The sequence below is a fragment of the Stomoxys calcitrans genome, chromosome 3, assembly GCF_963082655.1.
Source record: "Stomoxys calcitrans chromosome 3, idStoCalc2.1, whole genome shotgun sequence".
Lineage (NCBI taxonomy): Eukaryota > Metazoa > Arthropoda > Insecta > Diptera > Muscidae > Stomoxys > Stomoxys calcitrans.
Genome location: NC_081554.1, coordinates 157579637 through 157604863, shown reverse-complemented (window position 1 = coordinate 157604863; position 25227 = coordinate 157579637). Strand labels below are relative to the sequence as shown.

The window sequence follows — 25227 nt, the reverse complement described above, 5'->3', positions numbered from 1 at the left end:
TAAATCGAGTCAGGAAGTGATTCTAAGCCGATCGGTATAATTATCGATGGATCTAGCTCTTCTCCTTCTTAGCGTTGCAAACAAATGCACAAATCTATAATACCTAGTACCACAGTAGTGGTGTAGGGTATAATTAATGTATAACCAGATTTTAGATGTGCTAAAAACATGATACTTTAGTTTTCGAAATCTTAAAGGAGGCGAACCCTCCCTCTTATAAAAATTTTCAAAAACTCAAGATCTAAGATATGGGTGAAGCAGTTAACGCGAATGTTTGTTTAAATCAGTTCTGTAAACCAAAACACCGATCGGGAGATCGGGTTATATGGGAGCTTAGTCAGGTTATAGACCGATTTCAATTGTACTTGGCAGGGTTATTGAAAGTTCAAAATGTCAACCCAATCGGACTGTTACGGAATGACTAGGTTAGTATATCCCCCATCCTAAAGTAGTGGGTATAAAAATATTGGGATCGGTTAACTGGTAACCCCGCGTCCTAAATCCCCTAACCGACATTTAACCGATAAAGATAATGTGGTATTTAAATGAAAGGTATGATGTGGAACCATAGCAGAGTTAGAGTAAGAATGAGGGGAAGAAGACTGAACGTAGTGACAAGAGGACTACCGTAAACAAACTTGATGAAAACGAAACATTCCGAGTTAAGGGCGTGGTCGACGAGCGCATGTAGGATAGTGTAGTGAAACTGTTGGAAGAACGAAGAAATTCTATGGATGATCCGGATCATGGAAAGAGAATATTATTATCAAGAAGTAAGAAGTAGGTCGGTAGGGCTTTCGGTATCATTTAGCGACACATAAGCGTACGGATGCACTTATGGAGAATATGTGCAGTAAGTGGCAGCTCGCCCAGGGCTTGTGTGGAAGATGATTGGGCGTTGGAGCATTTTCTATGCACGACTGGCCTTATAGGCTAATAGGCTCTGGCACCGGAGGTCTACGAAGCATAAAAGATGGCATGTTCGAATTAGAAAAAACTTTTTCAGCAGTGGTTATCCCATTTTGAGGTCCTATGCCATGTAAAAACTTCTCTCCAAAGATATGTTAAACTAAGGAATGCCGTGCAAATTCGGTTATAAAAGGGGCCCCTTATCATTGAGCTTAAACTTGAATCGCGACTCATTGATATGTGAGTAATTTGCCCCTGTTCTTAATGGAATATTCTAGTGAGCTAATTTGCAGACTACTTAGCTGAACCAACATAGGGTCATAGAGTGGAGAATTTTAGGAATAAGGGAAAAAGGAATTTCCGACATAGATTTCTTCGAAATTATTTTCGGTATTTAGAAAGTACAGCAAGCCGATTCTTGTTTTACGTGTATACTCATAGTAGTTTATAATCCACACGTCTGCCAAAGCTAATCTAATGATTACCCCTCAACATATGAAACAAGCGGTGTCAACAGATGAAACAACAGATTATGTGGAAGCGACATCTGCTACCGAAAAAAATCTTCAAGGAATATTTTTATAATTTCATTTGTAATTTATTTGTATACCCTTCACCATAGGATTGGTGTATAGTAATTTCGTCATTCCGTTTGAAACACATCGAAATATCGATATGCGACCCAACAGAGTTATATACCCTTAACTGTCTTGACACTCCATGCAGACTTAGCCATGTCCGTCCATCTGTCACGTTAACATTCGAAAGAGTAAAACTATGAGTCCATGTTTGGATACTGATGCCATATAAACCGATATCAGATCCTGACTTCTTGAGCCTCTAGAGGGCACAACTATTATCCCATTTGGTTGAAATTTTGCATAAAGTGTTTCGCTTTGACTTCCAATAACTGTGCCAAAAATGGTCCAAATAGGTTCATAACCCGATATAGCTGTAGTATAAACCGATCTCAGATTTTTACTTATTCGGCCTCTACAGGGCGCAGTTTTAATCCAATTTGTTTGAAATTTGGAATGAAGTGTTTTGCTTTGACTTGAGAAAACGGACAGTGCCAAGATTAATCGGTTCATTGACCGATTTAGCTGCCACGTAAACAGATATCGGATCTTGACTTCTTTAGACTCCTGAGGGCGGATTTATTATCGGATTTGGGCGAAATTCGGCATGAGGTGTTTCATATTGATTTCCACTTACTGTGCCAACAATGGTCTTAATCGGTTCATAACCTGATAAAGCTGTCATATAAAACGATCTCGTATTTGGAGTACTTGAGCCTTGAGAAGGCTCAATTACCACCCGATTTGGGTAAAAAGTTGCCTATTAAGTTTTGCTATGTCTTATAAAAACTGTGCCAAGTATCGTACAAATAGGTTAATAACCTTATATGGCTCCCATATAAGCCGGTCGGCCTATCGTCGCATTTCAAAAAAATTTTCGGATTGCCGAATATTTTTTTGTGTTTCGATTTCCACCATTTTCGCCTTGGAATATTGCGCATGATATCGTTAATACCTCAGCTCTTGCCAGTTAAAATTACATAGAGTTGTCTTTATTAGTTCTCAAGTGATAGTTTTTTATTATTATTTATTTTTTTTATTTCTTCCCACTGTATGACGGAAAGAAGCCTCTGGAAGTCATTGAATCTACGACCTCTGCAGTAAGTTTTCACAATTTGGGGTTTGACATAGGTCGCTAGGGATGAAAACTGGATCTTATCGTCATATATTTAACCCATTTGCTCCTGACCACCTGAGGCCACCGTATTGCAGAGGTTAGCATGTCCGTCTATGACGCTGAACGCTCGGGTTCGAATCCCTGCTAGACCATCAGAAAAAATTTTCAGCGGTGGTTTTCCCCTCCTAATGCTGGCAACATTTGTGAGGTACTATGCCATGAAAAACTTCTCTCCAAAGAGGTGTCGCACTGCGGCACGCCGTTCGGACTCGGCTATAAAAAGGAGACCCTTATCATTGAGCTTAAACTTGAATCGGACTGCACTCATTGATATGTGAGAAGTTTGCCCCTGTTCCTTTGCAATTTGTATTTGCTCCTGACCCTCGATTCCCTTCTCCGTTGTTGATAAATGGGGGTATACTAATGTTGTCTTTCCGTTTGTCACACTATGGAATATTGATCTGCGAGTCCATAAATTCAAAGTCCTTCCGTCTGTCAAAACGCAATAACGATCAAACTATTAGGCACTACGGCATAAGATAGCTGTGAGCACCACACAGGCTGGTACTTTGAGGTCCGATCTGTGTGGTGTTCACCGCAGTCACGAGAAGCTTATCTGCGAGCTACCGGGGGCGTTCACAGGTGGTGGATAGTGGAATTCTCCATACGGAGAGAGCAGCTGCAACGGCAGTCACGGTTTCAAGCGAAGAGTTTCAGTTGAGGGCCGGGATGCATTCTTCCATAAATACTGAGTGGATATGATGCTCGATATGGCAAGGCTAGTTATTACTAAATTTCTCATGAACATGACGTAAGGAACATGCGATACTTCTCTCAAATCAATGAGTGAAGGTCGATTAAAGTTCATGCTCAATGGTAGAGAAGTTTTAACATGGCAGAATACCTTACAAATGTAGCCAGCATTAGTAAGGGGATAACCACAATTGAAAATTTTGTTGATGTTCACGCCGGGATTTGAACGGAGCGTTCGGTATCATAGGCGGACATGCTATCCTCTGAGCCACGGCCACCATGTTCCCGCGGCGATCGGTCTTTTGGACTAGAACGAGCTTGCTCACCTACAGGAGCTTGACGAGGATCGCCACCTCCACTTGCATTTGTATCTACAACAACAACAACAATTTAATATATTTTGTACAGATACTTCTTGAAGATGTAAGACGTTGGAGCTTGCAAATGTGCCATGTCGACTCAGACTTGGACGTAGCTTCCATATAAAATGGACCTTAGGCTTCATTGCGTATGCCACTAGAAGCCATAATTGGTATCCGATTTGGTCAGAATTTTGCTCGTTGTTATATCCCTGGTGAGTATGGTCCTCATCGGTCTATAACCTGATACAGCTCCCATATAAACCAATCTCCAGATTTTAGATCTTGAGCCCCTCAAAGGTGCAATTCTTAGCCGATTTGGTCAATACTTCACACAAGGTGTTCTGTTAGGACTTTCAATAAACGTGTAAATTGGTCTATAACCTGATATAGCTCCCATATAAACCGACTCGCTTTGTGATCTTGAGCCTTTTGAAGAACCAACTGTTTTAGGCTGAGTTTTGCAAGTGATGTTTGTCTACAACTTTTACAACAACCGTTCTAAGCACGGTTCAAATAACTTCTTATAGCCCCCATATAAATCGATCTCCCGATTTGACTTCCTTATCCTTACAAGCCGCAATTGTTGCCCGATTTGGCTAAAATTTTACATGTAGTGTTCTGTTATTTACATTCACCATCCATGGTAAGTATTGTCCAAATCGGTCTATTAACTGATATAGCTTCCACATAAACCGAACTCCTGATTTGTCTTCTACTGCTCCTGGATGATTAAATTTTTGCTTGATTTGACAGAAAGTTTGTACCTACGGTAAAATTTTCAGCAGAATTTTTGGTGGTGAGTTTGCCCCGGCCAAACTTAGCACGTTTTTACAAGTCTACGACCATCTAGCATTTTATTTCCCATTTCCTTTTTTCATTTACACTTACCTGCACATCCTTGGTGAACATATTGTTCGTATGCAAAACTATGGCACTAAAGTTACGCACTGTATCAAATTCGAAAACAATTTCAACAGGTTTACCCACAAGACCGGGTGTATCGTTGCGCCAGCCAATCCATTCATAGCCTGCAAGAATAACATAAAGAAAAAATTTTTATATAAAATATAAGCATTTGTAGGCAAACGAAATAAAAGTTAAAAAAAAAACTTTTCTAAATCATGAATTTATGTTTCTTTCGGTATAAAAAGATGCATATAACATAGGTTTTGGAGGAACAACTTCAACAATCCTCTACTATATGACCTCCAATGAAAAAGTTTTGCTGTTTTCTATGAATTTAATATGAAAACAAAAAATATGCCGCCTTGGTAACCTTATATTAGTAAAGTTATTTATTTATTTCCAACATACACCAAAATACTTTTGTATAACAAAAAAAAAAAAAAAACGTTCACCCAAACACATGCTAACTCTTAACATACTTGTTAGTGGCAATGCGTGTGCATTTGTGTATATGTAAATCCTTAGCCATTAAAGCTTACATTTTCTAAAAGTATGTATTTATAGATGTGTGTGTGGGTGTGTGTGTGAATGAATGGTTAAAGTAATTTCAAACACGCACCAACAGTAAAAATATAAAACACAAAACATGTGGGTGTGTTTGTGATGTTATGTATGTATGCAGTATGGGCCCTTCTAAGGATGATTGTAAAAGAATTCCTTTATCCTTGTAAAAATGGCATAAATGGTCACACAGGACTACGAGATACAGTGGTTAATATGGACAACAAAAAACAAAAGGGTCGAAATTTCTGAAACATTTGCGTTATACCTGCTATATTCTTATCTATTATTTGGGATGAAAAATTCGCAACTCGAAATCAATGTGAACGAATTAATGTGTAATTCTTATGGTTTTTCAACAATTTTAGTCTCGACTAGTTTTCAAGTGTACAACCATTGTGGTCAATACTGTACACACGTCGACAGTTTTAAAAATCCCGTTTCCAAAAGGTATGGTCGGTTTGAAAAACTTAATAGAATCTGTTATGAAACTTACACCAAGTGTTGACAATATGCAGACACCTGTTCTAACGACGTGAACACCCGTTGACAATATGTGCACAAACGTTGACAACTACAAGCGTTTTGTGTAAAAAGAAAAGTGGTCGGTTTAGAAAAATTTTAACAAAATTTGTTGTAAGACTGTACACTAACTGTTGAAAAGTTGTGCACACCCGTTGTCAAGTTGTATACAAACGTTGACAACTTAAAAATGTTAGTTGAAAAAAAAACCTTTAGTATCTTTCAAGATATAGGTGACTTCTCTATAAACTTCCGCATTAACAACTTCGTAAAGTATTTTCGAATGTTTCCAACAAATCATATGGAATATGGTCCCACTGTTTAGCCACGACAAAAGCATCACCAATGTCGTTGGCAAAAAGCACTCTCTTTACCCAAGCTTGGCTGCCGAGCAAAATTTATGTCTTTAACATGTTTTCGTAGTTTTTATGCCACACAGCTTTCTTCACGTCCTTAACCCCCTTCTTTGCAATTCACCAACCCCCAATGTAAGCTCAAATATGTTGCTGCCTAAGAGTTGGTCTTGGAGTTTCTGTGCTATTTTAACGGGAGGGAGCTTTATAAAACAAAAGCGCCAACAAAAATTATTACCTTAAGAACGCGACATTTAAACCTTTTTCTATGTTTTTGCAGCCAACCCCACCATCTCCACCCCCCACCACCACTGATACAACAATAACAAACAGGCTTTTGGCTTTATGTTTAAACTAAGGTCCTTTTAATTTGTTTATGAGTGAGTAAAGCTAACAAAGGCTATGGAGGGAACTGCTTGCACCAGAAGGTAGGTTAGCAAATTTAACCATTTACTACACTAACACGCACATACTTGGCTTCAGCATACATACACATGCGCCAGCATTTGAACTCATTGCCTTCTTCCTTTTAATTTTGGTTGTTGTTTTACTTTTTGACTTTGCAAGTCGTCGACAATTATTTGAATTTTAGTGGTAATGGTGGCCCCATAGTTTGGTTGTTAGCCGGGTTAAGAGCTGTAATTGTTGGCAGAATGTTTTCTTGAAGTTTACCCCCTGCCTGCTGCCTGCCTACCTACTTACGCTCAACTGTTTTGTTGTCTTTAGATCAACTTGCTGAGAAAAATAATAAGTTATAAATTTTGTGGAAAATTTATACATGCCTCGTCGGAAAACATTTAAAATGGGGGGAGAGAATTGTTGATGTGCATCAACATACGGACTTTCTAATGAAGAAGTTTCAAACATCTAAAAGGGTAAAAAGCTAGATTATAAACACAACCTTAAGCAAAACAAATTATTAGCTTTGGTAAAACAGGGAAACCATAGACGACCTAACATTGAAAGGATTTAAAGCGGTTAAAAATGCCTTAAAATCGGCAAGATTGAAATTTGGATACTCCACAACTTATTAACAGTTGTCTATATTCATTACTTAAAGGGTTTTGTGCCTTGAAACTTCATTTGCTCTAAGAGCGCATGGCTCACAGTGCATGAGAGCGCACAACAAGCCAATTACTGGCTAAGGTGTATGTCCATAGTGGCACCCTCTTTTTATACCCACCACCATAGGATGGAGGTATACTATTCCAGTCATTCCGTTTGTAACACCTCGAAATATTGATCTGAGACCCCATAAGGTTATATATTCTGGATCGTCTCGACATTCTGATTCGATCTAGCCATGTCCGTTCGTCCGTCTGTTGAAATCACGAAAGCGGTCGAAATCCTTAAGCTATCCGCTTGAAATTTAGCATTATAATTCATGTAGATCTTTGGGGATTGCAAATGGACCATATCGGTTCAGATTTGGATATAGGTCCCATATAAATCGATCTCCCATTGTATTTCTTAAGCACCTGGAAGCCTCAGTTTTCACCTGTTTTAGCTGCATATATGAACGTTGTATTTTGATGTGCTTTCCAACCACTGTGCTTAGTAAGGTCAAAATTGGTCAAGAACCTGATATAGCTCCCATATAAACCGATCTCTCGATTTGACTTCTTGAGCCACTGAAAGATACAATTTTTATCCCATTTGGTTGAAATTTTTCACTTAGTGTTCTCTAATGACATCAAATAACTGGGTCTAGTACGGTCCAAATTGGTCGATAACCTTATATAGCACTCATATAAACCGATCTCCCAATTTGACTTCTTTAGCTCTTGCAAGCATCAATTGGCTGAAATTTTGCATGCCGTGCTCTGTTACGACTTCCAATAACTGTGCCAAGTACGGTCCAAATCGGTTCATAACCTAATATAGCTCCCATACAAAGCGGTCTCCCGATTTAACTTCTTGAGCCCCTGAAAATCGCAATTGTTGTCCGATTTAGCTACAATTTCGCACATAGTGTTTTGTTATGACTTCCAAGAACTGTTTTAAATACGGTTCAAATCGGTCAATAACCTTATATAGTACCCATATAAACCGATCTCCCAATTTGACTTAAGTCCTAACAAGCCGCAATTTTTGTCCGATTTGGCTTAAATTTTGCATGCCGTGTTCTATTACGACTTCCAACAACTGTACCAAATACTGTCCAAATCAATCTATAACTTGGTATAGCTCCAATGAAAACAGGTCTCTCGATCATCGTTGTTCGGTTCCTAGAAGTTTTAGTTTTTGCTGGTTTGACAGAAGTTTGGTATGTAGAATAAAATTATGCCCTTCAACTAAATTTATTTTGTATAAATTTTTAGCAGAATCCATGGCGATGGGTTCCCAAGATTCAGCCCGATGATTCAGTTTCAACCTAACCTAAACGGCATCAGCAGACTGAAATTCATCGAAATAGTCTCAGTCTCGGTATCAGGTAGTCTAAGGACTTACTCTCTTGTCCCTCTACATCTTTTATATCCAGAACGGAACTGTAGCCATTCTTCTGCAGCAAGCCTAGTTCCCTTAGTCTGAGCGCAACCATGGTAGCTCAGTTCTGATTAAACACCTCCATAGGTTGCATATTCAGCATTGCTCCCTAACTAGCCTATGGTGTGAAACTATCGCACCTCACCCATGATTGGGACGCTGGCCTGCCTTTGGATCTTCTCGAATTTCTCCTATCCACAGGTTACATATTCGGCATAGCTCCCCAACTAGCCTGTGGTGTGAAACTATCGCACCTCGCCCAGATTGCGACGCTGGCCTGCCTTTGGGCCTTCTCGAATTTCTCCTATCAACACCCATACCAGTGCATTAATTTTCTAATGGCTGTGTAAACCCGTAAATCGTCCTTTGGTTACCTTCATACTTCCCGCCGCACAGAGTCCTGAAAGAGAACAAGGCGCGAAGTATCTTACTGCCCTCTTTTCTCCATATCAAATTCGTAATCTTCTTCCAAATACCTTTCACTTGAGTTTAATATTCTTCTGATTGGTCTACATGCCCGCAGAGGAGTTCTAGGATGGGGCATTCCCCCTTGTTTGTTGATCCCAAATTTGGATAGTAAATGAAAGTTCATGGGTTTCTAAAAGGGTACACACAAAAATTCGCTAAAAACGAATTCTTAATCGAATGCCAAATATCTTTTATTTGAGTCGGTTACTGTCTCGAAGTTCCACATGACCGCTTAGCGGTTTTAGGATGAGACCTTCCCCCTTCTTATTTGATCCCAAATTTGGATAGTAGATGAATGTTTGTGGGTTTTTATAAGGGTACAAAGTAAAATTCGATTTAATCGGTTCCCCATCCCCTTGATGACTCTGCGAAAAACTTTTTTATACACCTGTTACTTGAGTCCCATAATGTCCCAATCGGTCCATATGACTGTTTGAAGTTTCTTTTTTTTTGGGTGTTTGATGGACCCAAGCACTTGGCCACAACTTTGGATATCAGATTCTTAATCGAATGCCAAATACCTTTCATTGGAGTCCATTACTATCCCGATAGTGCCACATGTCCGCTAAGGGGTTTTAGGATGGGGCGCTCCCCCTTGTTATTTGTCCCCAAATTTGGAAAGTAGATGAATGTTTGTAGCTTTTTATAAGGGCACAAACTAAAATTGCCTTGAACAGGCTCCCCATCCCCTTGATGACTCTGCAAAGTACCATTCTCAAACACTTTTTACTTGAGTTCCTTAATATCGGTGAATATGACTGCTTGGGTGTTCGATGGCCCCCAGGCACTTGGCCACAAGTTTGGATATAAGATTCTCAATCGAATGTCAAATATCTTTCATTTGAGTCCATTACTATCCCGAAAGTGCCACATGTCCGCTTAGGAGTTTTGGGATGGGGCGTTCCCCCTTGTTATTTGTCCTAAATTTGGAAAGTAGATGAATGCTTGTAGCTTTTTATAAGGGCACAAACTAAAATTGCCTTAAATAGGCTCCCCATCCCCTTGATGGCTCTGCAAAATACCTTTCTCAAACACCTTTTACTTGAGTTCCACAATGTTCCGATCGGTCCATGACTGCTTGGGTGTTCGATGACCAACAGGCACTTGGCCACAAATTTGGATATCAGATTCTCAATCGAATGCTATTTGAGTCCGTTACTATCCCGATCATTCCACATGTCCGCTAAAGGGTTTTAGGATGGGACCTTCACCCTTGTTATTTCATCTCAAATTCGAATAGAAGATGAATGTTTGAGGGTTTTTATAACGGTACAAACTAAAATAAGCTTCAATCGGTTCCCCGTCCGCCTTGATGGCTCTGCGAACTACCTTTCTCAAACACTTTTTTTTTGAGTTCCATAATATCCCGATCGGTCCATTTATTCGTTTGAGGATTTTTTGGGTGTCCGGTGGCTTCGAAGCTCTTGATGACAAATGTTGATATCAGATTTTAAATCGACTGTTAAGAACCTTTCATTTGATTTCCTTACTGTCCCAATCGTTGCACATGTCCCCTTAGCGTTGCTAGGATGCTATTCGATCCCAAATTTGAAAAAAAAAATCAATTTATGTGTATTTTTCCAAATTTGGGATGGGGAAAGTCCCATCCTAAAACCCTATCACCGAGATGGCACTACGAAATATATTTCCTTTCAAGCCGTCATTTCATCAATTGATCTACAATACATGCTCGCTTAGGGATTTTAGTATAAGGCCTTCTCCCTGTTATTCAATTTCAAATTCGGATAGTAGGTGAGTGTTCGTGGGTCACTATAAGAGTACAAACGAAAATTCGCTTAAATTGGTTCTCCATCTGGGAGTTGGTTCTCCAAAATACCTTGTTGGACCCAATTTGGATCCAAATTTGGCAACCTATGTGAACTCTACCGGTACCATTCATTTCATATCAATTGTCGTTGTTATTTTGTCCTTGGCAAAACTCATTTATCTTGCACCTCCTGGTACCTTAATCAATGTCTCCCTCTCTTTCACCTCTATGGATATCTGCTCATTTGCTTATGTCAGTAAAGTTTTGACTGACACATGTTCGTGTCCCATGGTTGTCAGGTGACAGCTTCAAGGTTTGCTCTACCCTTTTTTTTGCTGTGTTCCTTTCTCAGACTAGCAATTATTTGTCATTTCGTCTCTAGGTGTAGATAATATTGTGGCAAATCATGATTTTGCATGTTAAATACCTAAATGTCCTTGGCAAAACACTCATGCACACACACACACATTGAAACATTTTCTTCTAATTGATATGATTAATAGCAAATGATTGTCATAAACTGAAAAAGTTTTTCTTTAAATGAACAAAAGTTTGTTTTTGTTTGTGATGTGAAAATAAACAAATAAAATAAAACAGTTAAAATGGGCACAAATAAATTATTAGGGGTAGGAATATGATGGAGGCTGGGAGAAAAATGTAGGAAATAAAGAAATTAAGCTTGTTAATAAAGTCCAAAATTTCGATAAAATTTTTCTAAAACAAATTGGCTATATTTTTAAACCAAAATAAATTCTGACTTCATTTTAGAAAAAAATAAATTTTGACAAAATTTTCATTAAAGAATAAAATTTTTCTGTTCACAAAATTAAGTACCGTATTTTCATTGGGGGTTTAAACTATACCATCAAGGAAAACTTCGTGGAAATCTGTTCAGACTTTTTTGATTATACTCTGAACAAACAAACAAAAAACCGCAACACTTTAATCTTTATGTGATGGACTAGCTCTACCCGGCCCACTCTACTGCGCCTCCATTATCCCTACCTAAAACAGATGTTTCTTACTACTAGAATATGTATATCCCCAGTATAATTTGTTTATCTACTACAAAATGTCTTTATTGGATCCTAAAGCCTATATAATAGCCAAGACAAATATTCACATTTTGGGCGGTGTTCGGAGGGGAAGGCATCCTCCTATCATTCAAGCCTCATTTTTAATACCATATTCGTAATCTACGGTTTTGGGCTTGGGCGGCCCTCTTCGTATTTGCACCCTATTTTTATACCCTCCACCATAAGATGGGGGGTATACTAATTTCGTCATTCTGATTGTAACTACTCGAAATATTCGTCTGAGACCCCATAAAGTATATATATTCTTGATGGTCGTGAAAGTTTATGTCGATCTAGCCATGTCCGTCCGTCTGTCCGTCCGTCTGTCCGTCCGTCCGTCCGTCTGTCTGTCGAAACCACGCTAACTTCCGAAGGAGTAAAGCTACCCGCTTGAAATTTTGCACAAATACTTCTTATTAGTGTAGGTCGGGCCATATCGATCCATGTTTTGATATAGCTGCCATATAAACCGATCTTGGGTCTTGACTTCTTGAGCCTCTAGAGTGCGCAATTCTTATCCGATTGGGATGAAATTTTGCATGACGTGTTTTGTTATGATATCCAACAACTGTGCTAAGTATGGTTCAAAGCAGTCCATAACCTGATATAGCTGCCATATAAACCGATCTTGGGTCTTGACTTCTTGAGCCTCTAGAGTGCGCAATTCTTATCCGATTGGAATGAAATTTTGCACGACGTGTTTTGTTATTATGTCCAACAACTGTGCTAAGTATGGTTCAAATCGGCCCATAACTTGATATAGCTGCCATATACACCGATCTGGGTTTTGACTTCTTGAGCCTCTAGAGTGCGCAATTCTTATCCGATTGGAATGAAATTTTGCACGACGTGGTTTGTTACGATATCCAACAACTGTGCTAAGTATGGTTCAAATCGGTCCATAACCTTATATAGCTGTCATATAAACCGCTCTTGGGTCTTGACTTCTTGAGCCTCTAGAGGGCGCAATTCTTATCCAATTTGAATGAATTTTGGCACGTAGTATTTTGTTATGATATCCAACAACTGTGCCAAATATGGTTCAAATCGGTTCATAACCTGATACAGCTGCCATATAAACCGATCTGGGATCTTGACTTCTTGAGCCTCTAGAGGTCGCAATTATTATCCGATTTGCCTGAAATTTTGTACGACGGATTCTCTCATGACCATTAACATACGTGTTTATTATGGTCTGAATGGGTATATAGGCCGATACAGCTCCCATATAAATCGATCTCTCTATTTTACTTCTTGAGCCCACAAAGAGCGCAATTCTTATTCGAATTGGCTGACATTTTACACAGGTCTCCAACATATAATTTAATTGTGGTCCAAACCGGACCATATCTTGATATCGCTCTAATAGCAGAGCAAATCTTTTCTTATATCCTTTTTTTGCCTAAGAAGAGATGCCGGGAAAAGAACTCGAGAAATGCGATCCATGGTGGAGGGTATATAAGATTCGGCCCGGCCGAACTTAGCACGCTTTTACTTGTTAATATTCGGTAATCATATTCGTACTCTCCTTTCGAATACCTATTGAAGTCTCATATTGTCGTGATCGGTATGCTTTTGATTTTGAACGATATTTTTGGGGCGGTTGTGGGCGGCGCCCTGGGTTCTTAGATTCAGTTTTTGGTAGCACATTCGTCTTCTTGGCGCGGTTTTGTGCTTGGGGCGGCTCCCTAGGTACTTGGACCCAATTTTAACAGTCATATTAATACTCTACTATCTAATACTTTTCACTCGAGTCCAATATGGTCCCGATCGGTCCTCTTTGAATTTCGGTGCTACTTTTTTTTTTTTGGGGGGGGGGTGGGTGGGTGGTAATGTGCTTGGAACGGCTCCCTATGTACTTGTTGGTTTTTTTCGGATAGACTCAAACTCGGCTGAATCGATTACCTTGAAATTTTCACAGATTGTGTGGGTTGGTCTGGAAGGCTATATAATTTTCTAATAGTACAAAAGTACTACCCAAAAATAAAAGTGGACCGATCGGGACAATATGGGATTCAAATGAAGGGTATTCACGAGAAGAGTATGAATTTCATAATAAAAGTTGGGCCCAAGTACCTGGGGGGCTGCCCCAACCCCAAAACCCCTTAAATTAGGTTTATTGGACGATCATGACAATATGGGAAAGGCTTTATAATTTTTTGATAACGGAAGGGGGCGGACCCTCCACCGTTACCCCAAAAACACAACGCAAAATCAAAAGTAAACCGATTAGGACAATATGGGTATCAAATGAAAAGTGTGCGGAAGTAGACAACGAATATGGCATACAAATTCATGTCGAAGTATAGGGGGTCACCCCACAAAAACGCCAAAAAACGGGCACATTAGCCAATCGCGGATATGTGGGACTAGGTTTGTTTGTTCCGTATAGACTGAAAAACGGCAGAACCGATTTTCTCGAAATTTTCTCATATTGTGTATGTTGGTCTGGAAGGAAACATAGGCAGACCCTCCCCCTTACGCCCAAAACACAACCCAAAATCAAAAGTGGGGCCGATCGGAACAACATAGGTATCAAATGAAAGGTATTAAAGAGTAGAATAAGAATATGGTATAAAAATTTGAATTCAAGTACCCATCGAGCCGCCCCAACCCCAAAACTCCCCCAAACAGACACACTGGACGTTAATTTCAATATGGGGCTCAAATGCAAGGTATTCGGGAGTAGATTTCGAATCTGGCATACAAAATCGGATCGCAGTATAGGGGATCAGCCTACTTCTCAAAAACGCCATTAGACCCATTATGGCGATATGATACTAGGCTGATCCGATTTTCTAAAAATGTTCATGGATTATGTACATTTGTCGGAAAGGAAACATAGTCTTTATAATATTTAGATATCGGATGGAGGCGGACCCTCCCCTTACCCCATAAAGGCAACCCATATCCGAAAGTGGTCCGATGGGCACAATAAGGGTATCAAATGAAAGGCACTGGAGACCAAAAAACGTACATGGTATTAAAATTCGAGTCCGAGAACCTAGCCGACCATGGCTATAGGGAACTCAAATGAAAGGTATTAGCGAGTAGATTACGAATATGACATTAAAATTTGCGTTCAAGTCAAGGTGGCGCTTTTCGTCTCACACATCAATGAGTGCTTTCCGATTCAATGATAAGGGACTTTTTTTATAGCCGATTCCGAACGGCTTCCCGCAGTGCGACATCTCTTTGGTGAAAATGTTTTAAATGACCATTGTACTTCGCAAATGGTGCCAACATTAAGAGGGGATAAACACCGCTTTATCGTATGTTTTCGCCAGGATTCGAACGCGTTCAGCGTCATAGGCTACAATGGAACGAATTCGATGTCCGCATTCAGGGCGAAGTGCCCCCACCCTAAAAAAAAATTGGAGAGTTAAAGAAGGCGCAGCGGAGCGGGCCAGGTTCGGCTAGTACAGTATATATATTCTAGATTGTTATACTATGACTTAAAACTTTCGTGCCAAGCATGATCTGAATCGGTCCGTAACCTGATATAACTCCCATTTAAACCAATCTCTCGAATGTACTTCTTGTGCCCCTAAAATGGCCAACTCTGTTCCGATTTGGCTGAAATTTTACATAGTGAATTCTACTAAGACCTTCAACATTCGAGGCAAGTATAGTCTGAGGCGGTTGGTAACCTGATATAGCTCCCATATAAACCAATCTCCTGAATGTAATCGCTCGAATTTGGCCCCTAGAATTCGCCATTTTTAACCGATTTGTTTGAAATTTTGTACATTGATTTCAACTTTAACCTCCAATATTAATGTGAAATATAGTCAGAATCGGTTCATTAACTTACGTAGCTCCCATATAACACATTTCTCGATTTGGCTTACTGAGCAAAAACGAAAAGTAATTTTTATCTATTTTTTGCCTATCTACCTAATAAAATAAATCTTGATAAATTCAATCATCGCTGGAGGGTATATGAGATTAGGCACGATCGAACTTTGCACGCTTTTAATTGTTTACAAAAAAATCCTTTCAACAGCATAAATATTTTCCGTTTTCACCCTTTTAGTTTGTTTATCCTTCCCCCAATATCATATTGACTACCAAAGGACCTTTTCATTACCATCGTTTTACTTGACAAATGTAAAATAGTCTTTTAGTTTTTTTTTTTTTTCTCCAGAAAGGCCTTGGCTCCTTTCGGTGCTTAGTCCTGTCAACTGTCTACTTTTCGCATAATATTTCTTTTGTTTATTTGGCAAAAACTCCGAAAAAAAATCTCAAACGCACACACAAATTCGCCAAAAATAAGCACGAAAGGAAAGAAAATCATTCCTGTTGCCATTTTTTTGTTCTGAGGGAAATTAAAAAAGTTTCCACCAAACGAAAAAAAAAAGAAAATAAATAATTTCCTCATCAATAAACACGAACAGAAGGAGAGAAAAATACTATAAATACTTTTTTGCGCCTGATCCAAAAGAGACAGCGAAAATTCCACCCCTTGTCCCAAACACAAAAATATGAACAATAACCAAAATGAAGTTCAGTTCGATTTCTGGTTTTCAAATGAACATTTTTGTGTGTTGCGGCGTTTGGCAAAAAAAAACCACCGCAGACAAGTAGACATCCGCAAGGACAGACGTGTTTAAACGGAGAGACATTAAAGGAAGACGCTAGCCAAAGTATCTCGTTTTGTCTGCATGAAAACATTTGCCTGTAAATGCTATGCATTATGTTTGTGTGCTCTTTTTTTTTTTTTTTTGCAAAAGTAATAATTTATGGCAACACTGGCATTCAAAAGGAGTGATATTTATGCATATAAGAGTAGAAGAAAAAAAGGGGCAATGATGGGAAGGCCACTAAAATGGGGCCTTCCAACGTGGAGATTTCTTCCATATCAATGAATGTTGTCCGTTTCAAGTTTGATCACTCTGGGCAAGGATCTTTTTTAAATAGCCGAGTCTGAGTGAAATGACGGTGAGCGACCACTTTAGACATTTAGATAACTTTTTAACCTGGCTGAAGCCCTCATAAAAGTCGACAGCATTAGGTTAGATCATGTTATGAAACTAGTCTGAAATAAAAGGCTGAATTTTCTGCCGCAAGATCGATAAAGATCGTGTCATAACACAATACCGCTGACTCTAGAGCACCGAAAACGCGCTAGTTTCAGCACTAAATTTTTGTACATCGGAATAATCCATCGCTTTAGAAATGTTATATCATTCCCTTCCAAAATTACTAAAAGTAGCGCTAAATTCATCGCAAGAACTATTGCGCTTCATGGTAGAGCTAATAATATGCACAAAATGTTGTTCCTGGTGGGATTCGAACCCACTACTCCTGTGATGGTAGTTCGAGCTTGCTGCCAACTTAAATTTTCGCTCACATTAGGGAAATCAACCCTCATATACGGTTCAGATTTTCTCGACCAGTCTTTACTCTACTTTAAGAGAATCCCCATTTTCTCCAAAAAAAAGGCCAGTTAGAATGGCTCTCAACTTCCTCCATGCACTACCAAAATGCCATCGACAGTGATATATGCAAACACCTCCCCTTCCCACCTATTTACTGACAACAAACGCTCTTATACATATGCAAAGGCCAACTTCCGCCAAAATGAATTTTGAAAAAGCAAAAACAAAAAAAAACCAAAAACTAACATCATGGACTTCAGCGATGAGTGGAGTTGGAAAATCACAAGAGGTATGGGGAAGAAACAGAAGAAGCTATGCGTGTGAATTTGTTATTGCATGATTTCCATTTTGCCAGTTTTCCTTTTCAAGTCGTCAATTCATTTCATGGGGGGGAGGCGCAGAAAAGGGCTGGAAGAAGGTTAAACAGGAAGACGAGGTCAGACCCATAGCAAACAGGAAGTCAGAGCTGGATATGATTATGCATGGCACGCGGGGCAAAGAGTTTGCTGCTGGGTGGCGGAGAGACGAAGGGGGCCATAAAGACGATTTCTCTGGAAAACTTCATCGATTTCATTTGGCATTGTGCCAATAATCAAAAATTATTGTAAACTTTACATTTTAAGTAGAAAAGTTCTTTTTCGGGAACTGTTTTGGCATTGCTGTTATTATTATTATTTTTGTTATTGTAGAGCAGTACAATTTTGCAGGAATCCGTAAAGTTTTAAAGAAGGATTGCCTGTGCAACTGTCAATAGACATTCGCAAAATGGGATGTCCATAGGGAGCAGAGTAGGAACATTTCCTCCTTCCCTCATTGGTTTGTTAAATTAGTCTGACTGTCTGGACTTAAGACATTGCCTTGTTTGTTATTTATTCAATGAAGGAAGAAGAAAAAAAAGAGGATACTTAAACTTGAAATTTTCGCTAAAGTTGCAGGAACGATTTCAGATTAAAGATTAGGAAAGAGTGCTTTTTCGTTTAAGGAAATGTTGGAAAATTGCCAAATTTTCTTAGAAAGAGAATATTTTACTAGGGTTTGTTATGGTATATCAGGGATAGTAAGACTAAATACTAACAGCCGTATTCACTAAACTTAATGAAGCCTTAAAAATAGGTTTATTTGATAGTTCTATAAATGAAATCTAACAAATATACCTACTCCAAAGCTACATTAAGTTTTGTGAATACAAATGCAAATTTTTGAAAATTTTGCGCATAAACATTCAACTAAGGAACAGGGGCAAACTTCTCACATATCAATGAGTGCTGTACGATTCAAGTTTTAGCTCAATTGGAAGGGGCCTCCTATTTACAGCCCAGTCTTTTCAATCTAAACTAGCCATATCGGTACCGATTAAAAAATCTTAATAAATTACCGAGGGCACACCTTAATAGTGAAGCCAAAATATATATTGAAGTCGATGTTGTCAAAACTGGGTTTTAGGTCAAAATTACTTATGAGGCCGAATTTTAAAATATAAAATTATCAAGTTTGTATTGACTAAAGGCTAGGTTAAGTTTAAGCGAAAGTCTCACATCAGACTCACATTTTCGTCAATTGTGATGTCTTCTAGTTCCCACCGTTGAACCATCCAAACCGCTTTAAAAAGTCCAAAAACTTGCGAATCTTTACATCCGCTGCATCAGACAAATTCTCAAAGAAGTGAGAACCTGAAGGGAAACTTTTTCAACAAATATTCTACATTCTGTTTTTCTTCGTCATCCCCACAGTTTCTATAAAAGTCGTTATTTGCAACCTTAAGTTTGACAGCATGTTTTTCGATCGGACAGTGGCCTGTCATGACAGACTTAATCACTTTGAGATTTTGATATAGGTGCCACGATTTTACTACTTCCGAACTTGAAGTAAGCAATAGTTATTAAGAAATTAAAAAAAAAAAGTAAAAAGGCATTAAGTTTGGCCAGGCCGAACTTAGGATACCCACCACCTCGGGTATATATGTAAACCACCTTTCATCAAAATCCAGTGTACATTGCATACCTTAAGTCCCATAGAAGTTATATCGAAATATGTTCCGATTTGGACCAAATACTATTCGGTACAAGTCATTGTTCAATTGTGTATAACAAAGTATTGGTCTTTTCAGAAGCCATTACTAAAAATAAACCGATCTGAACAATATGCGACCCGGATGTCGAAAAGCCTAACACAACGAACTGTCCCAAGTCTCGTCGAAATCGGTTAATAAATGCGCCTTTTATGGGTCCAAAAGCTTAAATCGAGAGATCGGTCTATATGGCAGCTATATTCAAATCTGCACCGACCTGGGCCAAATTGAAGAAGGACGTCGAAGAGTCTTACGCAACTCACTGTCTCAAATTTCGGCAAAATCGGACAATAAATGCGCCTTTTATGGCCCCAAAACCTAAAACCGAGAGATCGGCCTATATGGCAGCTATATCCAAATCTGGACCGATCTGGGCCAAATTGACGGAGGATGTCGAAGGGCCTAACACAACCCACTGTAACAAATTTTGCCAAAATCGGATAATCAATGTGGCTTTTATAGGCCTTAGACCCTAAATCGGAGGATCAGTCTATATGGCAGCTATATCCGAATCTGGACCGATCTGGGCCAAATTGACGAAGGATGTCGAAGCGCCTAACACAACCCACTGTCCCAAATTCTAGCAAAATCAGATAATAAATGTAGCTTTTATGGGCCTAAGACCCTAAATCGGAGGATCGGTCTATATGGCAGCTATATCCAAATCTGGACCGATCTGGGCCAAATTGACGAAGGATGTCTAAGGGCCTAACACAACCCACTATCCCGAATATCAGCAAAATCGGGTGATAAATGTGGCTTTTAAGGGCCTTAGAACCTAAATCGGCGGATTGGTCTATATGGGAGCTATATCCAAATCAGGACCGATCTGAGCCAAACTAACGAAGGATGTCGAGGGGTCTAAAACAGCCCACAGTCCCAAATTCTAGCAAAATCGGATAATAAATTTAGCTTTTATGGGCCTAAGACCCTAAATCGGAGGATCGGTCTATATGGGGGCTATATCAAGATATAGTCCGATATAGACCACCCTCGAACTTAACATGATTATGGACAAAAAAAGAATACGTCCAAAGTTTCAGCTCAATATCTCTATTTTTAAAGACTGTAGCTTGATTTCAACAGACAGACGGACGGACATGTCTAGATCGTCTTAGATTTTTACGCTGATCAAGAATATATATACGGTCGGAAATGGATATTTCGATGTGTTCGGATCGTCAAATATTCTAAGGCGATTTAACGATGTCCGTGTGTCCACCTGTCCGTGTGTCCCAGTTGTAATCACGCTACAGTCTTTAAAAATTGAGATATTGAGTTGACATTTTGCACAGACCCGTATTTCTATATGCAAGTTAAGTTTACGAATGGGTCAAATCGGGCTATATTTGGATATAACTGCCGTATGGACAGATCAGGGATTGAGGGTCTTAAGCCCGTTACATTTTTGTCCGATTTCCCTGAAATTTTAAAAATGAAATTGTACTGGAGGCCCCAATATTCAAACCGAATATGGCCTATATCGGATCATATTTACCTATAGCTGCCATATAGACCGATATGTCGGTTTAGGGTCTTAAGCTCATAACAGGCGCATTTATTATCCGATTTCGATGAAATTCGAATCGGTGAGTTATTTTAAGCCTCCCGATATCTGACTCAAATATGGTTAAGATCGGACCATATTTAGATATTGCCGCCCCATAGACCCATAAGCCGATTTAGGGTCTTTAGCCCATAAAAACCGCAATAATCGCCCGATTTCGCTGAAATTTAAAATAGTGAGTTGATTAAAGCATACCGATATCCGACTCAAAAATGGGTTAGATCGGTCTATATTCAGATATAGCTGTCATATAAAGCGATCTGCCGTTAAGGGTCGATCCGCATTATTTAAATGCCGGGCAAATGCCTCGACATATAACATCGATATGGTGTATATCAGACCATATTTACATATAGTTGCCATATAGACACATATGCCGATTAAGGGTCTTAAGCCTATAACAAGCGCATTTATTACACGATTTCGTTGATATTCAAAACAGTGAGTTTTATTAGGCGCGTTAATATCCGAACCAAAAATGGTTCAGTCCGGAACCTATTAGGATATAGCTCCCATATAGACCGATCTGCCGATTTTGGGACTTAGGTCTGTAAAAGGCGCATTTATTACCCGACTTCGCTGAAATTTGGAACATGGAGTTGTATTAAGACTCCCAACATCTGCCAATTTTGGGACTTAGGTCTATAATAGGCGCATTTATTACCCGACTTTGCTGAAATTTGAAACATGGAGTTGTATTAAGACTCCCAACATGAAAAGAGTCCACAATAGGGCTATATTAAGATATAGCTGGCATTGAGACCGATCTTCAGTATTAGCATCTAAAGACCATAAAAAGCGCATTTGTTCTCCGATATTGCTGAAATTTGGAACTGTTCATGCATAGAGCTTTTTGGCATCTGAACCAAATATGACTAAGATCGGAATATATTTGATATTAATATGACACGTCTGAACTTAATGCGTTTTTACTTGTTCTTCCTGTGGTATCACCATGGACGAAAACGTCTAAGTGAGCCTGATGGCAGACTGCCAATTCAACCTAATCTAACCTAACCTTTTAGCTGTTATTATACATTTTTATTCCAAAAAACTTAAAGAATGTCATTTATAGTCTACGGTATATACAATTCGACCCGGCCGAAGTTAACTCACCGTTACTTCTTATTTATGAAAGTGTGATGGTATCCTTTCCTTTAGCAAACAAATTTTTTATCTTTTTTTGCTTGCCTTAAGGATTAAAAGAAGATTTACCCTTAAGCTGTAAGCCCCAACACCTTTCACTTCCATATCAGAGGCAATGCAACACTTTTGTCATCCTTAATGCCATGACATTTTTCCTCCGGCCTCTTTCTCTCACACACTCTCCTTCTTATTTATATTGAAAAACACTTACCTTTGCCGAAACCATGTATATCTGTGCGGAAGTTATCTTTTCCTTTTTGGCCATCTACCAATTGACCCAAACCATCTACATAACGGTCACCCTGTTCATTGCCATCATAGGTTTTATCCGAAAGATCCACTTCCATGCCACGTTGTACGCCCTTGGGTATGCTGTAAGAAACAATGCCCTCTGGAAGAGAAACAAAAAAAGACGGAAAAGGGAAACATGGAACATTAATAATGAAATGCAAATAAATAAATAAATATTCATGATAAAATTTAAATTTTTTATATATATAAAGGAAATCTACTTAACAGCTAGTAAAGAAAAATTTAAAAATGTCATAAGTCGAACTTACAATGCCCTAAACCTTGAAGTTTAAAAACTATGGGAATTACATAGAGAATGATGGCATAAAAAAGCAATACCGAGTTGAAGAGAAAGAAGGATTTGTGCAATATTCTCTTCATATATACTTCGCAAGTGAGGAATAAGATCCTAACATCAGTATGCCTTGGAGGTGTGTAGTAAATATCGCACCATATCTTCAAAGATCAAACAGGACTTTTCATTAGGACAACTACCAATACTGTTTAATTTAGCAGCACCCCGCAACTTTACAAAAACGTTACCCACCTCCCCTAATGAGGAGAAAAGGAACCTATCCTCTTTTATTGATAATGGTTGTTTGCCTCTGAAGTCCAAAGGAAATAAGGCTGGAAATGAATCTTTAGAAGTTTTGACACCCGCTGTAATCTAGTCAATCTTGAATTTCTGACCTATTGCTGTTGCTATATTTCTATTTCTGTTCAATCGCCCAACAACTGCTCTAATACCCTGCCCCACAACTATAGTGTAGGGTATACTACAAAACATATCAACATAAATTCACTCATTCATTCATTCATGGGGAAAGTTTGCATGAGCTTTGTCCTCAAGATTGTCCTCAAACACCACATTGTCTGGCGGTTTGTCGCCTTTGTTTCCAATGCGAACATCAGTCTCATTTCAAAAGGGAGTTTTGTCTTTGGTTTGATGTTATACTTGTACAATGTGAAGTTTTCCCGAAGTGTGGTAATTTGAGACTATGCTAATGTGAACATATGTTCCATGACATTCAATTTATCCATTGTTTGGTGTTCAAACACTGACGAAGACAAATGACAAAGGAGTGTTTCTTTGCTTAGAAGTTTTGTGTGTCTGGCTCACACTTTGGTCTTCGAAACAAAAACAAGGGCCATGAGAGTTGTACTGTGCTCTGTTGTTAAAGCATTTTTTAATTTAGTTAAACATTCCATTTTTAGTACATCCTTAACATAAGTTTCAAATTTCTATATTGTACCTCAGGGGAATAAATGAAACATAAATTTTGGTATTGTTTAGGAAATTATCCTCGTTAAAAAAAGGGGGAAAAAAGTTTTGTATGATTTTATTTATTTTGTTTGAGGGTAAAATGAGTCTTCTGGTTTCATTGAAATTTTTCAATGTCTTTTGAAATTTAATTTTAATTAAATTTTATTTGTAAGAAACAGCTTTGGTATTGACAATGATTCACTAAACATTTGTTCTTGAGCTGTTTGAAATATAAAACTTTGCTTTGAAGTTCAATAGCCGAAAGTCTCGACGGATGTTTTTTCTTTAACGATATTATTTTGAGGCAATATCTATCTAAACTTAAAATTAGTCACAGCTGGGTTTAAGGTCGTTATACAAACTCAGAATTTAATAGATGATAGTCAGAAACATTGTGCAAAAACTAGGATCAACTATGGGGAATCGCCATATGAATATATGTAGCGTACACATGTTGCCGATACCCACCACTATTGATATATTCATCATCCTATTTTATAAAAAAATCCAATTGTGGGCACGTCCGGATCATTTTGTGATTCAGGTGAGAATAACTCTTATACCATTCACCGTTTCAGCGATTAAGATTGGATTGAATTAAGATACAGACTTAGATTGTAAGATCGGTCCATTTGGCAGATATATCTAAATGTGATCCAATGTGAATAATATTCTGGTCGGATGACGGAAAGCTTTAAACAACGGTTAATGGCTTAAGACCCAAAATCAGTCGGTGTGACAGCTCTATCAAAACATGGTCCAATCTGGACCATTGTCAGTTAGGATGTCGGCAGGTTCAATAAAACCTACTGTTCCCAATTTCATCGAAATTGGCTAATATTGCAGCAGTTATGGGCTTAAGACCCTAAATCGGCAGATCGGTGTATATGGTAGCTATATCTAGATATGATTCCATCTGGATCATTTTCCGGTCAAAGGTCGGCTGGCTAAAAACACCTCACTGTTTTAAATTTCCAATTTCACTGTTTCAAATCGAGTAATAAATGCGTTTTTTGTGGGGTAAAAACTCTTAATTGGCAGGTCGGTCTTTATGACAGCTGTATCAAAATATGGTCCGATCTGGACCATTTTCAGTTGGGATGTCTGGGGGTTTAATTAAACTTACTACTCCAAATTTCATTGAAATTGGATAGCATTTGCAGCAGTTATGGGCATAGGACCCCAAATCGGAAGAACGGTCAAAATATGGTCTATTTTCAGGAAAGATGTCGGGAGGTTTAATAAAACTCACTGTTTCCAATTGCATCGAAATCGGTCAATACGAGGGTTGCCCCTTGTGTTACAATCTGCCAACTGACGGCTCTATGGTACAGTTTGACATTTTTGATATAATAGTACTCTGAACTTTTTACATACGAGCGCTATTTGTGTTGTTTACAGTATCTTAAAAGATTCATAGCGCCCAAATAATGGAATTAAATCGTGAACATTGTCGTGCGATTATTTCTTATAACTTTCCATGTGGATTAACTCAACAACAGTACATCGATTAATTTAAATAAATTTTTGGTAATGAAGCTACACCAAGGATGGTATGGTGAATTCAACCGAGGTCGTAGTTCACTCCAAGACGAATTTCGTGAAGGTAATCCAAAATCAGTTTTTGTTCCAAAAACCATTTATGATGTG

General features: G+C 38.7%; 1 protein-coding gene across 2 annotated transcripts in view; it reads right to left on the bottom strand.

The window, feature by feature from the left end:
- LOC106090654 (discoidin domain-containing receptor 2) overlaps window positions 1–25227 on the bottom strand; it is a 236296-nt gene that overhangs the window by 33279 nt on the left and 177790 nt on the right. For both annotated transcript variants that reach the window (XM_059364305.1, XM_059364306.1), the window contains exons 6-7: window positions 22234–22413; window positions 4608–4747 (exon numbers count right to left, since the gene is read on the bottom strand). In XM_059364305.1, the coding sequence (XP_059220288.1) occupies window positions 4608–4747; window positions 22234–22413 (320 nt within the window). The remainder of the gene's footprint in view (window positions 1–4607; window positions 4748–22233; window positions 22414–25227) is intronic.